Source organism: Aulonocara stuartgranti, assembly GCF_965226115.1.
Source record: "Aulonocara stuartgranti genome assembly, chromosome: 3".
Taxonomy (NCBI): domain Eukaryota; kingdom Metazoa; phylum Chordata; class Actinopteri; order Cichliformes; family Cichlidae; genus Aulonocara; species Aulonocara stuartgranti.
In genome coordinates this window covers 4352788-4370611 of record NC_138941.1, presented here as the reverse complement: position 1 = coordinate 4370611, position 17824 = coordinate 4352788, and the positions used below count along the sequence as shown (strand labels likewise).

The 17824-nt window shown below is 41.3% G+C and overlaps 2 protein-coding genes across 3 annotated transcripts in view; both read right to left on the bottom strand.

Annotated features, from left to right (window-relative positions):
* The window catches only part of LOC309702415 (NACHT, LRR and PYD domains-containing protein 12-like), a 325943-nt gene that overhangs the window by 121218 nt on the left and 186901 nt on the right, over positions 1-17824 (bottom strand). The window contains exons 2-5 of the mRNA XM_082527133.1: positions 6848-7033; positions 3604-3727; positions 3418-3519; positions 3014-3130 (exon numbers count right to left, since the gene is read on the bottom strand). Coding sequence (XP_082383259.1) covers positions 3014-3130; positions 3418-3519; positions 3604-3692 — 308 coding nt within the window. The 5' untranslated portion in view covers positions 3693-3727; positions 6848-7033. The remainder of the gene's footprint in view (positions 1-3013; positions 3131-3417; positions 3520-3603; positions 3728-6847; positions 7034-17824) is intronic.
* The window catches only part of LOC309702243 (protein NLRC3-like), a 237265-nt gene that overhangs the window by 164770 nt on the left and 54671 nt on the right, over positions 1-17824 (bottom strand). Inside the window, exon 1 of one of the 2 annotated variants that reach the window (XM_082526787.1) lies at positions 9298-9392. The exons of the other annotated variant lie outside the window; for it this stretch is intronic. The gene's annotated coding sequence lies outside the window, so the exon portion shown is untranslated. Of the gene's footprint in view, positions 1-9297; positions 9393-17824 lie in introns of those variants that run through there. 2 annotated transcript variants of the gene reach the window in all.

Here is a 17824-nt window from a genome sequence, read left to right as displayed (position 1 = left end):
ACTGGACTTGTCCATAAAAATCATAAACTACATTACAAGGACAGCATTGCTCAATCAACTCTAATTACTACTGACATGTTATCTCTTCTAACTAAGGTACAGACACTCAAACTTGCTGCTTTCAGTGAGAAGTCAAATGTCTGAATATGAGCTGGAAGCCGCTGAGAGTCCTCCCTCCTTCCCGTGGGGTTTACTTTCTCTACTACTTTCAATATAAACACGCCCCTTTCATGTACCTGCAGAGGGCCACCAGCAGATGGAGCTGTCTTAAACAAATCCACTTGGATAGTTAGCTGTAGATGACTTTATCAGTATGATTGTAGGACTTTGAGTTATTCTTCAGATTTATTTAAACTCTTATATTGTGCACAAGTGTTGAGCGACCCATAATTTCTCTGTACTTTTCATAAGAGCAGCCAGACTTTCAGCTAGTTTTTGTTTTTTAAGAGCTCAAAGTTATTGAAGAAACAGTTATTCAGCTTCATTCCCACTGATCTCGACTACAAACTGTTTCACTTTGGTTTTTGTTTAAAGCCTCGATGTTTAAAACGTTTCCCTGTGATCACATTTGCACCGTCTGATTTCAAAGTTTGTTTCTTTTGGTCATTTAGTCCACAGAGTCCTTGGTGTTCTGAAAGGGACCTATAAATAAATGCATTATTATTAATAATAAAGTAGTTGTTGTACATGTACAGACCATAAATATGGAGTCCAGCTGTGTTTGATGCTGCTGGGCAGACTGACCACTGGGAACCTCTGAGCTCTGCTGCTCCACTCTGTGGAAGAACCATGAAGGATTAGATCAACACAGGATAAAGATCCAGGAGTTTCTGCTCAAATAACTTCATCTGAATCAAGTCTGTCAAGTTTTAGACTCTCAGATTCTGAAGATATATTTTCTGTTTTCTATGAACTTTCTTTCATCAGTGATGGAAGTGATGATGTTGCAGAAGCTCAGAGGAAACTTTGAGAAAACTGTGATGAACCATCAACTAATGCTCTCAGGAGGCCAAAGGTCCCTGAATGTAACTGTGCAGCAGATTCATCGAGTGTTTGAAACCTGACCACTTCCATATGTTTTCATTCTAACACAAGAAGTCCTTTTCTCATTGCTTTGATTTGAGTTTTCATTTGAGTTTTCTGAGTCTCGTATTTGGAGTCGAGTCTAATCAATGATCTGACAGAAGAACATTAAAAAGGATTTACCAGTGCTGTCAAAATTAACATGTAGGGTTAGGGTTAGGGGTTCATCTGTTATCATGATTAACATGATAAAAACCTTTAACACGACACATCTGGAGAGCAGAACGACTCAAAATCCCTGAAATGTTTCTATCAACGCACTTCGAGCAGTTTGTCCGAGTAGAGTTACCTTTGCACACGTGCAGATGTGCAGCACATCTGTTAGTGACGGCAGCTGAACCAATCAGCTCAATATGGAAGATGACAAACACACACTGACCTCCCGATGGAAAGTTTGAGTATTAAAAAAATAACAAGACGGACCAGCCGACCAACATGAAGGATTCTGCACATCGTGACAGAAGGAATTTTCTTTTCACCGAAGCACTTCCAGCTTAAAATATCACAACAATGCAAAGCACTGATGACACAACTGCCAAGTGGACAAACTGCAGACCTGTTAGTGTTGTTAATAACATAGTTTTGGTTCCTCGTGTCAAAGACTTGAAGAAGAGTGACAGAGAGTGTTAGACTGCTGCAGGATCAGTGCCACCTCCACAGACCTGTGAAGAAAATGATTGTTTGACAGATGGGCTCAGATTCAGGATCAGCTGAGGAGTTTGTGGCTGACAGAATCCTGCAGGTACAGAGCAGAGCCCATCATTAGCATGCAGGACTGTCCCTGGGGGGGTCGGCTCATTCAGGAGGTTAATCAATGTTTACATGTTCAATAAACATGTTAAGTGTGTAAATTTGCCCTTTTCTCTCGAGTCTGTTTGCTCATGAAATGAAATTTGATTCGTTTACATTAAAAATGATGTTTAATGGTGATTAATCCAAATGAATCCACAGTAACCCTGTGATGAGTCTGATTAAACATTTTCATTAACAGCAGTAATATAGATTATATATGATTATATATTAGTGCACACTTAGCTTTTAGTATATATGTTTGTTACAAAGTTGTATTTACAGCAGAGAAGCTGAGTTAAAGACTGAAAACTATTCAAAGTCTCTTTGAATTGAAGCGTTTAACATTCTTTGTGTTTATTCTGCATTGACTTCATTATATGGTGTAAACGTCTGTTACAGGCTTAAATATAAAGTTGGAAAAATGTAACTGCAGCTATTGATCAAGTAATTGTGATTAATCAGGATTAATGACAGGAGATTGTGTCATTAATTAGTCATTTTTAATCTACTGACAGCACTAGTGTTCACTCTGGTGCCTCCAACTGTTTTACGCCCTTTCAACACCTTCGTGGTCAAAAGTGTACACGCACAAAATCTACAATAAAACCCTCACGCAGCAATAGGACAGACACACAATCCATTTATCTCTGTGTCTCAAACACACACACGTGTATTCAAAGCCTCGATTTGTTCATATTTCATCTGTTGTGTTTTTATCTTCAGCGTTTTCAGTGTTGCTGCATTTACACCAAAAATGTTTCCATTGATGAATCAGATTGATTTGAATGTGTTTCATCCATACAAATCCCTCCCTGGTGGTCACATGACTCTATAACATAACAGGAGTCATGTGACAAGAGTTTCATGCTGTAAAATGTCAAAATGGTTGAATGTGGTGGAGTAAAAATGTGAGATATCAGCTACTTTTCTTCAATATGAAATGTTTGCAGGGCCTGACAGGAAGTGGACGGACGCTCTGATCACTTCCTGTTTGCTGAAGTGGGTTTTCAGTTGTTTAGAAACCAAAGGCTTGTTTTAAAAGACAGTTTAAATGGGACTGAGGGAACGACGTGTTTGTAGTTTATATCCAACAACATCGAGCAGTTTAATCAAAGAGTTCATGTTGCTAACAGCTCACCTCTCTGCAGCAGACACAGGCTGGACTTTAAAATCAATGAGACGATCTAAAGACTTGTCACTCTGTAAGGACACAGAGCTGGGTCCAGGTTCAGGTCCAGCAGGTCTCCCATGGATCCTGTCAGAGAAGAAAAATGTGTTTTGAGAATGAGCAGAAGGAAACTCCAAAGTAGTGTTTCACAGTGTAAGAACAGAGCGCCACCCAGGGGTCATTTACACTGTGCAGGACTATTGATGGTCCCACTGTGAGCAGCAGGAGTTTAAATGTTGGACATGTTTGATAGAAATAAGGAATAAAGGTTCAGTGACTTCCTTTGAGATGCAGTTTAGAGACCAGGAAACATCAAACAGTTCATTTAAATCAGATAAACTGACATCAAAGAGTTCATGTTGCTAACAGCTCACCTCTCTGCAGCAGACACAGGCTGGGATTTAAAATCAATGAGACGACCAGCAGACCCATCACTCTGTAAGGACACAGAGCTGGGTGGAGGTCCAGGCTGGTTCCTGTGAAGAATGATGCAGCAGTGATGTGAGTGCTGAGCTGTGACATGGAGAAGAGTCATGGACAGTTAGAGATGGTCATCTCACCTCTGAGCTTTGGTCTGGCTCTCATGTTCCCCACACAGAGTGCTTTTAGAGGGAGGGACTCCCTCCTCTCTGTCCTCACACTGATCCATGCTGCTCAATTCACATCAGCTCACACACTTTCTACCTGCAGAGGAAACACAAATCATTCATGTGCACATCAGCTGAAATCCTCCTTTCATCATGTGTGCTGTCCAAATATCAGCTGCTTCTTTCCTGCTTCATCTCAGTGTCAGCTGGATGCAGTCAGACAGCAGTGTGAGGCAGAGGAAGCTGCCATCAGCTGCTCTGCTATCAGTCCACTAGATGGAGCCTGAAGCACACACGATGCATTCACTGACACACACTGATTCACTGTTTGGGAAACTAGAAAAATGTTGGTCTTGAACTAGCTGCATAATGCAGACAGGGTAGGACCCAAATATAACGGCGAAACATCTTCAAGCAACTTATAGAAGTCCAGATGCTTTTCTTTCCAAGCTCCTTAAACTATGATGACCTGGATGACTGAGAACCTTCACAGGAAAAATGAAACACACTGAACAAAGAATGCAAGACTTTCACAATAAAACAGCAAACAAAGGAACACAACACTGACACGTGAGCTTGACAGAGGAGTGGAGGAAAGGCAGACGAGAGTGAGCGAGGGAAAGAGGAGACAAGAGAGACATGACAGGCTGAGGAAATATAGAATGGAGCACCAGGCCTCACACAAACACACACAAACACACACAGAGACACACAGAGGCACACAGAGACACACAGACACAAACACAGACACACACAGAGACACAGAGGGAATCTAATGATCAAGGAACTAAACAGGAAGTATAAGAAACTCAAAGAAGCATAAATAAGACTGTAAATGAACCAGAACCATAAACCATAATACAAAAAATGCAAAGTGCTTGGTCAAAGGGACCCAGAACCATTAAAGTTCTTTTCTTTGCTCTTCAGTGTTTGAGTTCAAACAGACTCCACATTAAACTATGACAGCACCGTCCCTGCTGCTGCTGTCAGACCTGTTATTCACTCACTGCTCGCCAGTGTTTCTAATGAGTTTTACTCATCCATGAGAGTTTAAAGCTTGCACTTACAAGCAATGTTCCCTCTAATGTTTCACTTGTCTGAGCGAACACACAACCTCCCTGAGCGATCCACTGTGAGCGACATTAGACGTGTGCACTGTGGTCACGCCAGCGTCGAATCCATCCAAGTTACATGTTTATTAAAATAATCAATTTACAGCGTTTACATTTCTGTTAAACTACTTTTAATTAACTGCTTTAGCCCACTTACAATGAAAGTTAAAAAAGAAAATCTTGTTCATGACCTGTAGCATGTTAACACTATTGGAAGGAAAAATAACTTGAACTTCAATTTTGAAAACACAACTTTCTTTAAATAAAGCTCTGACTTGTATTATGAGTCTGTGGTCTGGGAGAGAGTCTGTAACTCTGTCTGCAACATACAGTAAATAATGACCAATGTTGGGCAGTTAATTATATAGTTACTTCTTCAAAAAAGTAACTGAGTTTTGCAAACAGAGTTTTTTGCAGCTGTTTACTGCAAAAAACTACAGCCAAGGTGTTTTTTTTAAAATAAACATTTCAAACTATTTACAGAACAATCAGCTGTTCTGCATCAAATCTGATGCCACACAAATTATTTGTGTCACTTCAAAAATAATTTCTGTCCACTATGAGATGAAGGAGAACAACAGCCTGATACCTGCAGGCCTGACAGCAGCAGATGTGTCACTGCTGTAACACCTGTAACACTCAGCAGGCGCCTCATTGTTCTGACACACACAACAACACTATTGACTACACTACACACTAACTACACACTAACTACACACTAACTACACAAGATTTGCTCTAAACGTCTCAAATCTCTCACATCTCAAAACACCGCCGTCACTCCGTTTCTTAACAACTAAATGCCATGTTTTGATTGGTCGACATGGTACATTTTTCGACCAATAGGAAAGGCTGGGGGTTGGTATTGTTTTTGCTCACAGGCTTTCGAGCGTTTTCCTTATAAAACGCAGTTTTTACCGTTTCTTCCTGCAGTAAATATAAACAACGACAGTATTCAGGAAGAAAACCAAACATTGCAGATATTTTTATCATAACTCTGGTTTTACGTGGTCGATCAACACAATTTAAAAACTGGTATAAAGTCCACACTTTTCCTGTCAGTTGTTCGTCTGTCCTGCTCACATCTCCAATCGTTGTACACGTTGTCATTAACGTGGCTTCACTCCACATCAGCCGCTTTGCTAAAACACCGGCACATATTTACTTTAATTTGAATTCAGGTTAGAATTCTTTTTGTGTGCTCAATACAGATTTTCTCTGCGCAGAGACCGTGCCAACAGTGCGCAGCTTAGAGGGAACATTGCTTACAAGGTGACTACCAATAAAAATGAGTGTGCTTCACTGTCAGAGCTACGGTGATTCATCCAGTAGGACTTGATAATAAAAATATTTGTTTGATGCTTTGCATTGAGGCGCATTGTTGAATTTGCAGGGACACAATAACCACAGATCAGTTGTTCAAACCACTACAGTAGGGAGCCATGTCATGAATAATAAACAAATACTAATACTAATACTACTACTACTAATAATGTTAATTTAAGTAATTGTTTTTGACTGAACATCACATATAATGTAACAAGCAGTAAATTCAGGTTAAGTGCATTATCAGCATTTGGAGGAGCTCCTTATCCTTCACTGCTCACCTCTTACAAAGTGTTCACACAGTTTGCTAGCTTCTTTCAGCCTGCTAGCTATGCTAACAAGTCTACTACACACACTTGACTCGGTCACATGACAGACAGCAGAGATAGCTGCTCTGCTAGCTAAGCTAACTCATGTTAGCTTAGCTAGGTCAAGGTCAAAGAAATGAGGCGATGCTGCTGGGAGTTACGTCACAGACTAGCAGAATTTAGTTATTCAGCATAATATTTAATCCTTATTATCTGCTCCTCTCACCTCTGTTTACATCTGAAAACAAGAAAATTTAGCCAACAGTTTATTAGCTTTGGTGAAATTATAAACAGGCATCAGCGCAGTCACCTATACTGTGCTTTAATGCTGGAGCAGCAGGAACACCAGTTAATCTAAAATCTCCTTTTCTCTCTAAAAAGTGACAGCAGACTGAGTCAAAGACAGAAACCTTATTTAAACACCAAATATTCACTTCCTGATCCAGGATTCAAAGAGGACGTTGAACTTACTCAGCTTCTTCCAATGAACGTCTTCACTCTGCAGCTCTCTGCTGTCTGGACCAGGTCTGTGTAGAAACAGAAAATCCTCTGCTTCTTCTCCGTCAGCAGTCGTCTGTGTCTGCAGGCTGCGTCACATTAAACACTTCACACCAGCAAAGAGTCTGAAGCTCACAGGTCAAAGGTCAGCTGCTGCACCTTATGCGATATTAATTTGATCAATCATTATCTTGGAGCAGGTTTCTGTTCCAACTCCAACACAGAAAACAACCCTGAGAACGAATCAGATGATATGTGGGTGTGTCTGCAGGCTTCAATAGATGAGCATTAAACACTCAGCAAAGAGGCTGAAGCTCACAGGTCAAAGGTCAGCTGCCACACTGTATATAACAATTCACTTTTGAACAGTAGATAGCCTGTAGGTGTCTCTGCAGTGATAAACAGTTTACACATTAAACACTGAACCATAAAAGAAGCTTGAGCTGCAGCTCACAGGTCAAAGCTCAGCTGCTGCAGCCACTTATGAGTTTAAATAAATCATGAACAGTCCAACACCTATGAATGAAATTTAGAGGATTCAAAGAAATATTGATAAAAGTTCTCGGAGCTGCTGTGCAAATATTTTTAACTCACTATGGAAACTCCTGGTTTCAAACTTTAAGCTTTTTTGCTGAAGCAGTTGTACAGAAATAATATTAAACTATAACAGTCCTGATATACAGTGATCCCCTCAAAAATAAACACAGAGATATGAAACTTCTGTCCATTCTGCCATTAAAACGGTAAAATAGATCCACTGATCTGATTTTTTTACTGTTTATGAAGAATAAGCAAATATATTATAAGATGATGAGGTGAGAAAAAAAATCCTCAGAATCACTTGTTTGTATTCAAATGTCAGAGTTAGTGTTCATCTGTTCCTCTCCTACACGTCACTATAAAGTTTAATCTTCTAAAAGTCAAAGTTTGAGTTCATATTCACTGCAGTTTAGTACAATATCTACATGTTAACGTTTGTTTGTGCTGAACTGTTCATTTGTTCCGTTTCATAATAAAATATATAAACATCTGTAACATCTGCACTTTAATATCTGGTATTTTGTGCAGACAGAAGACAAAAGGTTTACTTTAGTATTAAAATATGAGTCCCGTACAAATCAAATATGTATATATAAAACTTAAAACTGATTTTTTTCAAACTTTTTTCCTCACCAGGAAAAAAGAAAAACTTTTTACATGTCAAAGCTCAACATCTGACTTACTATTAATATAAAAACCGTGACTGAAGCATCTTTAAATGTTCCGATTTATTAACAGTGTTTTAAACTTAATACAGTAACGTTTGTTCAGTCTGAGAAATGTAAAACATGTTTTATCCTCCATCTTTGTTTCAGTGTGAACAGTCTGAGCGGACAGTTCGTGATATTTTTAACAGAGGCCGACCTGCTGAATCAAATTTTTTTTAAAGAACAAAGTCCTCTGCTGTCCCTCCACCTGCTGCCTCTGAACACAAAGGGTGAGAACTTTAAATTAACACTGTGGCAGATATGTAACATCTTTAAATGATCTCACTGACTTACAGACAAACGAAGGAAGACGTCTGTGGTGGCTGAAACCTCCACCCAAAACATATCCACAGACAGCAAGGTTGTTGTAGTTTTGTAATTTTTAATTAGTTTTAATTGCATTTCTTTTTCACTTTGTGTTTTTAATTCTGTTTAGTTTCAGTTAGTTTCCACGGTGAGTTTGCTTGTTTCAGTTTATATTTGATTTTTTATTTATTATATATTTACGGGGTCAGAGGCTGGACTGACGTAGATTAATGTAGATTTTATGATAAAAACGGAACTTTTTGAAAGCAGTGACTCAGTCTTTTTTTTTAGCCAAACTAACAACACTAACAGGCCATTTCCTGTAAAATGTTAATCAGTTTTCCAAAATCATTTCATTGATCATTCTCAATAATTTAGTTTTAGTTTGTGTTTTTATTTCTACTTTAACTTTTTTCAGATCTAGCTGTAGTTCTAAGTTGAGTTTCAGTTTCGTGTGTTTTGTAACACTTCTTCCTGTTGGAGAGGAGCCAACAGTTTGTGACGCAGTATTTTTAAGACCGACATGTTGAACCTGAATCTAACACACATCTATACGAAGTATTCATTTACAAAGTGCGCTCTCTGTCTCCTGCTGTGCGTGTAAATAAAAACATCTGGAGCTCAGCGGCTCTCCGGTTGAGCTCAGGCCACATTCAGTGTGTTTAGTCTGATTCCCGGACTCTGATCACAAAAGCTCAGAAAATGGCGGAGACACTCGGCCTTGTTGGAAAACATTACACACTGACTTTAATGGAGAGACCGGAAATACAAACACACACAGTTTGTTGTGTGAAGAAATCAAACACGAGCTGAACAAACAGTAAAGTTCCTAAAGACAAACTGTTAAAGGAGGAAACAAAGCAAACTTACAGTTTCTTCACACACCAACAACAAGCTCCACTCCACACCTGGACACTAAACACGGACACACAGGTGAGCTGCTTCCTGGAAGGAGGCGGGACTCCACCTGAAACTCAGCACAGGTGGGAGGGGCTCAGCTCTGTGTGTGCTGATGTGTTAACTTTAAAAATATGCCGTCTGACTGCTCAGACTGAGTCAGAGTAAAGTTCACATGCTGACGTGTGGAGACATGAAACCTTGTTGTAGCTGCAGGTGTGAACACACTGATCCCAGATCAGCTCTGCTGTATTTGTAACATGAACATTTCTGCTGCAAAGCTTCAAATGTTCAGCATGTTTCTCTGTTTCCAGTCTATAGATCCAGTCACACTTTCTACCTTCACCTGTGCAGTAAAGACTGAGAGCAGAGCTGAAACCAAGCGTCCAATCAGTGAGCAGCATCAACACCTGAGCTTCATTCAGACTCTGTTATTGAAGATGTTGTTGGTACAAAGTTCATCTGCTGCTCACATGAATCCATGAAAGATTTATTTCACTGAATGTTTCTTCAAAGCTCATTTCAACCTGTTGAAGTCATGAATGAAAGTGCAGACTGAGAGTGGATCACATGATGTTTGAGGTGTGTCATGTGACATGTTCAGTATTGTCACACATGTCTAGATTGTCCCTGATATCATAACTGCTCAAACACTGATGATTATATTTGAAGAATTATTCCTGATGGCAGCAAAGTTTGAATGGAGCTCTCTGTCTGTGCTGATTTGTCGCCCTCTGGAGGTCAAAGCACAAACTGCATGATGTCACTGTAACCACCACAGAGACAGGAAGTGTTTTTATGACTGAAACACTGAAATGATGCTAACGGCTGTCGTTAGGCTCACTGACAGCAGTGCTGATGTGTTCATGTCAAACACTGGCTCAGGTCAGACTCCTTCATCCTTCTCCAGCGTGAGGCCGCCCTCAGACCCACAGGAGCTCTGACCTTTGACCTCCTGACCCTAACCATTTTAGTCTTGTTGCATCTTTAAATGCAAATCCTGTGAAATGGTCAGGGGCGGCTCTAGAGAAATTTTCTTAGGGTGGCAAAATCAAAGCCTTTTTCCCCCAAACACATATGCAGGTGGTTACATGTGGTTAAAATGATTCAAATGCAGTAAGTATGCACGTTTTTCATATAAATATAGTCTATAACTTAATTATTGTCTGTACCCACATGATTACACACTTTAGTTACATGAAACATGTGAGTTTTGATGTTATGTACTGTACAGCCTGTATATTAAATACATATGTAGCCCAATAAGTATAAACTCCAGAAAGCTACACAACATGGGGCGCTTCATTTACAAACACAAGTCTAACTTAAGTTTCACTGTTTTTGTTAGAAAACAGTCACATTGTTGCAGCTTAAATGACACAAAATGTCAGAAATCTGCACTGTCATGAACAAACATGTAAACCTCATTTTTCATGATTTGTTGGATTCACCCTCTGAGGTCTGAAACACAACCGGACATTTGTGACTCCTTTGAGTTTACGTTTGTATTTCACCCTCAGATTGTTTCATTTTATTTTTTCCTCCTCTTGCTTTGTTTGGTATCTTTTCAGCTCAACTGAATTTAGTTGTTTTTTCACTGACATACTGCATTAGTATTACTATTACTATTAATGTAACTATTACTGATCTGAAATCACACAAAGAACCTAAAATCCTAGCAGTATTTTTTACTGTAAAAAAACCACAGACGTGTTGGGTAAATGTTTATAACTTGAAATGCAAATATAAATTGTACATTATGTAAACAGATACAACTATTTATCTAAAAATGCAGCCAATACACCTGCTGTTTTTTCATTTTCTACAACCATTTAAAATAGCACTCACCTTCCTTCATTTCCACAGTGTAACATCCACCCACCTGTGTAAAATCCAAAATTCCCATGGTGTTGTTCAAAATGTGCTCTGGCACAATCATGAGCATCACTTGCTGCTGAAAACAAGAAGAAAGCCGGTCCTGCTATGGGCTGAACCATTTGTTAATGTGGAGGGGGGGACACTATGGAATATATCCAGTTCTAGCATTTATATTCACTGCTGACTGTAACTACGCTCAAACTGTTAAACTTATTTTAATAAACAACACTGTCATATGCAAAACTGGGGTGGCACTTGGGGTGGCAAGGGATCATTTTAGGGTGGCACTTGCCACCCCATGCCACCCTTCTAGATCCGCCCCTGCTGATGAAGCCAACAGGTTCGCTTCATTTGCAAAAAGCAGATATGAGTTTCTGAGGCCACAGTCTTCTGTGGCAGAAGGGGAATCAGGGGAAGCCCTGGAGGAGTCCACCACCCACCAGAAACAGGTCTGAGCTCTCACTGCAGTTGTAAAGGGGCTACACAGCCCACATGAGGCTGAGGGATGCAGCCTTCTGTCAGACTGTCACTAACACAGAGAAACACCCGTGTACACTCATACTCATGGGCACATACACCAATCAACCTAACCCCACTAACTGCTCGTCTTTGGACTGTGGGAGCCAGAGAACCCAGAGAGGACCCAGACATGGGGAGAGCATGCAAACAGCTTAGATGTTGGATTTGAACCCAGAACCTTCTTGCTGTCAGGAAACAGTGCCAACCACTTTTCCACTGTGCTGCCTGTTTGACTCTGATACACCCATTTTTGAGCTCTTAAAAACAGCCCTCCACACAACAGAGACAAACCATAAAGGACTTTGTGGCTTGTAGCAACCGAAGAAAGTTTAAGGTGCAAAATAAAGAGGTTGAAAGGAAAGTAATAAAGATGTAATTATAACAGTAATGTTGGCTGTGTATCACGTGTGGCATGTCATTGTGGGGCTGGCCTCTGTTGGGATTGAGAATATGTGATGGCGGGGGCAGGGTTGGTTACTGGGGTTTATCCTGATCTCCTGTTTAGTGGAACTGTGCTCCTTTGAATCCACAGCACTAACCTGGCACACACACATAAAATGCATCATTGCTACAGAGCACAGCAGGACTCATTATGAGTGGTGGGGCAGGCTGGATGGTGTTGAGGAGTCGTATCGCAGTGACATTGGCTCCCCTGCTTCACTCTCTCCTGCCCCACTAATGCAACTCACTAATCCCTCCGTCCCCTTTAGGTGGGGCTCACGCTGACAAGATAAAATAAGCTGCAGGACTGGTGGGTGGGGGCTGTGCTGTCAGCCCCCCTGAGTCTGCTCCTCTGTGATCCTCAGTGGGCCAGTATGCCTCTCCTGGTAGCTCCATGGGGGATGGTGTGGTGGGTTGGTGGGTGCTATGGCGACTATGTGCGGACTTCACATTTTTGTCTGCTGTGACAGCTCCTTGATCTGGGCGGGGCCAGTGGGGTGTGGGTAGGTCCTTTGTGGGGCTTTGGACGTTGCCTGAATATTGTCAGGCAGCTGGGTGCTGTGCCTCGACCCTTTCTTCCTTTGCATTTGTGGTTTGGTGCCATAAATGCACAACATAGAAGAGCCACCTCGACGGGACAACACTCAGCGGTTCATCTGTCTCTCTTCCACAGCATGTCTTTATCCTGTCTTCCTTCTCTCACCTCAACCAATCACAGCAGATGGCCCCGCCCCTCCCTGAGCCTGGTTCTGCCGGAGGTTTCTTCCTGTTAAAAGGGAGTTTTTCCTTCCCACTGTCGCCAAAGTGCTGCTCACAGGGGGTCATATGATTGTTGGGTTTTTCTCTGTATGTATTATTGTACGAGCTACCTTACAGTATAAAGCACCTTGAGACGACTGCTGTTGTGATTTGGTGCTGTGTAAATAAAACTGAATTGAATTAAGAAACAACTCTTAGATTCCTCACATGATTCTCCTGTATTCCTACGGGACGCCAAGGTAATATAACATGGAAGTGTGTCGCAGTGCCTGGTGGCCACATGTTACCCATAAACTGTCAACCTGACCGTACTGTAGCTACGTCCAAAGACTAGTTAAAGATTAAAGCTTTTTGGGGGGTTAAATCTGACATAAAGAAAGAAAGAATAACATTAAAGTCGATTCTTTTGATCACTGTAGTTCTACTTTGAGGATATGACGTGTAAAAACCCTCAGTTGTGGCTGGTGGATCTCACATTCCTGGTCTTTGTAATTCCAGTTCAATGAAGCCTCATTTTCACCTTTTTCCATGTAAATTTTCCCAACTGTTCTAATGTCCATGCTGTGGCATTGTCCCATCATTTGTATTTCCTGTTAATGGATTTTTAATATGGTCTGGGAAATTACTATATATGAGTAACTTCCTGTTGTATTGCAGCTTAAGGCCATTGTCACTGAAATAAAGCCCAAGTTGTAATAGTTTGCATCCAGAACGAGGAAAACGAAGAAACCCAAACACTGCTCAGTGGATGAGTCCGTCCTGGAATAAATACCAGGACAAAACTAAAAAGAAGAGCTTGTTTCCTCGAAGCAACAACAGAAAGCTCTTTGTCTCTACAGATGTTTCTGGGAAACACGTTAACAATATTTAAACATTTGTTCTTAATAAACGTTTTTACTTAATGATGCTTTATGATATTTCTATCTGACCTAATGCAGCAGCGTATCCACATGAACTCTGCAGTGTTTCTACCCAGAGGCCACCGTGGTCCTTCTTTACTAATGCTGAGGGTTTTCTCCCAGCCGTGATAGCCTTTGACAGGTAAACTGAGTCATTCCAGCCCAGTGCAAAAATAACCTCCCTGTCTGCTCTTAACTTCACGCATCGATGCTAAAACGTTGCATAACTGAACCTGCAGACTGTGATCCTGTAGCTGTCGAGGAGAGGGCTTGATGCCGTCCATCTTCTGCTCAATTAACAACGCCTGCAACCTTTTGAGCCTTTGTCCTGCTACAGTCACAAATATAACATCATCACTCTTTATTTGATCCACTACACTGCTGTCATTTCTCTGTTATGGCCCCACAAGGTCACTGAATTCTGTCATTCTTCTCCAATCCATGGTTTTCAGTCACTGGTGGGCAACATTACTCTACCACGACTGCAAACAGTGGACAGTTGGTAGGTAGTCCTGCAGGACGCCTGTCTCGAGCCAAGGCTACTTGGAACATCTCTCCATGGAGGAACAATGAAGACATGAAGAGAAACTATAAATCTTTGGGACTTGTGCTCCAACAGCTTTGTTTAAAGGCCTGAAAGTGGCGACGTCTCTCCCAGAGCTCCAGCTCAGTGACATCTATGTGTGCCTTGTATGCTTCAGCTGATGCTGCTGCCAGGATGAAAGCTGTCAAACCGAGCACAGCTACATGTTCCACCTGGATGGGTAAATAATGTGTTTGAGGTGAGAACAATCAGGAAAGCTCGCCAGCGGCTTTACTTCCTGAGGAGGCTGAGGAAGTTTGGCATGAACGCCAACATCACCTCAAATTTCTACAGGTGTGCAGTCGAGAGCTTGCTGACGAGCTGCATCACAGTTTGGTACGAAGCTGCTCTGCCAGCAGCCGTAAATCACTACAGAGGGTGAAGGCAGCAGAGCACATCACTGGCACGAGGCTTCCTGCCATTCAGGACATTTATCTCCAGCGGTGCCTCCATAAAGCACACAGCATCATCAAGGACCACAGCCACCCAGCACATCAGCTGTTCTCCTTGTTACCATCGTTACAGGAGTCTGTCTGCTCGGACTACAAGACTCAAAAACTGTTTCTACCACCAAGCCATACGACACCTCAACCACAACACTTAAACACACACAACACAGCACTCAGAAGCTACCTGCAGCTTCACAAGTACTCTGTTTAATCTGCACTGGTCACTCCACTTTATTGTCATTGATATTTATATTTAAAAGTGCAATACTGAAATTTTCTGCTGCTCATTCCTGTGCAATGTCCCATCTGCCCTCCCGTCATATTTCTCTTCAAGATTTTCTTATTTAATCACTAGTGTACATATATTTATAGATACAAATATATTTAGTCATCTTTTCTCTTTTACCATGTCTCTCTAATATTTGCTCCTTACTATTTTTCTATTTTCTTTATTATTTTATTTTATTATATTTTCTCCTACTGTATCAAGCTGCCGAGTGACTGCTGCTCGTCAAACACATTTCATTGCAATGTTGACCCTGTGCTAACTTGCATATGACAAATAAAACTGAAAACTGAAAAGAAGAAACTGGTCGTTGTTAAAGGAAAGGTAATCTCCACATAAGCAGCTTAGATGACCTTCCACGTGTAAATCTTACAATGTGTTGACTTGGACATGAACAGTGTAGGACCAGAAAAGTCCCAGCAGTGTTAATTTGTCACATTAATGTAAAATGAAGTATTTTTCTGATGTTGGGTTAATCGTTCCTACAGTTTAAATGAGCCGTCACTGATGTTCACATGTGGCAGCCATACTCTACGGCTTCTGTAAATAAACACTGATTACTGAATCCAGTTTTGGCTACATTAAACTCAAAGACGTTCAAAGGATGGCTGGAAAGCTACAGACTGCAGTACTGTTTGGCACCAGTAGCAAAGTATGTCTGTTGTGGAGTTGTAGACATGTAACTTGAACATGTTTGTAACTTTTTACTAGCATTTTGTTTACTATGTTTCAGATCTATGGCACTAAATGGGGGACTGACCACGTTTTTGACCTTGACTGGACTTACTGGGTCCAGTAAAGATATCATAGCCAAAGGTGGCTCTGCTTCCAGTTCTGGCTTATAGGAAGATCTCTGAAGGTTGGGTGTAATCCTCTCCTGACTTTGGATCACTCTCTTAGATCTAAACCTCCAGCTCTGGACTCGCCATCCTCAAAGACTGCTCCATAAGAACACAGGCATGTGTGAACAGCCCACTCCTCCTTTGGTCAATGGCACACACTTTTAGACGATGTGTATTCAGCATCTGGCAAGAGTGGAATCAACTGGGGCTCTTTCTAAATTGGCGTCACCATTGATTGTGGTGGTGGCAGCAGCTCATTCTGCTGGCTCTGTGTAACAGGGTCATAAATCACATTGTTATAATGTGTTCTAAACCCCCAAACTGCTCCTTTTATACCTGACTTTTAGGACCTCCAAGCCTGTAGTTGTGTTCATTATCAGTTAGAGCCCCTCCTCGTTCTTTTCTTCTTCTTCGGTGCAATCCTATAAATACAGTGTACCCCTTTTGCCTCTCCCGTTTTCTACAATCCCCCTGTGGGAGAGGTGGGTGTCATTTCTTTCCAACACTTTAAAACACACATATAATGCATATTTAGCCACCTGGATGTTTCTGGTTGCAATTTTAGTTCGATTATTGTCATTATTAAGCCTGTTTTTGTTAGACGTTATAAGTGTGTCGTATGTGTGTATCATAAATGTGTTTTAGGCGCCATAAATGCTAGCATGAATATATACTCCTTGCTAGCTTGGGAGCTGTGGTGGGTTGAACTAACCCTCTTCCCCACTGTTTGTATTTGGTCGTAGGAGCTGGAGTGGGCAAATTATTTACTGGGAGGTCTTTCTTTCTTTTACCTTTTTTATCAGACACAACGCAGAATCACACCGGTTACATCTGCAGCTCGTCCATCACCTGTTCTTCCCATCACTTAATGTTTTTGCTGCAAGACGTTGGAGCGAGTGCCATCTATTTTGCTGTTGTTTGGAGGCATTTTAGTTCAGTGAGAGACAGGAGGTCACGCAACAAACTGCTCAAACGAGTGGAAGCCGCTGCCCTCTGCTCGTCAGCTGGGAAACCTGGATCTCCCTTGTTGTGTTAACAGACCTCTCTGCATTGAATCATACCTGTTATTAACCTCTGTCTCTCTTCCACAGCATGTCTTTATCCTGTTTTTCTTCTCTCACCCCAACCAATCACAGCAGATGGCCCCGCCCCTCCCTGAGCCTGGTTCTGTCGGAGGTTTCTTCCTGTTAAAAGGGAGTTTTTCCTTCCCACTGTCGCCAAAGTGCTGCTCATAGGGGGTCATATGATTGTTGGGTTTTTCTCTGTATCTATGAAGCGCCTTGAGGCGACTTTTGTTGTGATTTGGTGCTATATAAATAAAATTGAATTGTCAGGGTCAAAGTTCAGAGGTAAGATTGTTTAGCAAATGAATGACAATAAATCATACATGTTTGCTGATTCACAGATTGACAGCCCGGAGGAACAGGGCTGTGTCGTTCCTGTGATGTGATTCAGCTTTATTTTAGTATTCATTTATTTTATTAGCTTTATTTCAGCCACTCAAACAAAACAACATTATATTAAAACAGAATGCAGGTCTCATCCAACCATAGTTAAATATGTGCCAACTGAATCAGTACGTTTCATGTAGAAATATGTGTGGCAACCTTTTGTTGCAGCAATGATCTCAAAACACAAGGGGGGGGGGGGGCTAAGATGAATGTCTGCTGTGAGGACAGGGGGTGTGCATGTGCTCAAGTCACGTGACACGTCATTTACGCAACATTTGGTCCATTTAAAAGTTACAGTGAGATAAAATCATGTTATGGATTGCACTCAGTATATTGTGCCGACATGGTGAGATTGTGTCTGTCGAGCCGAGGAGAGCGTCGCAGTGCCAAAAG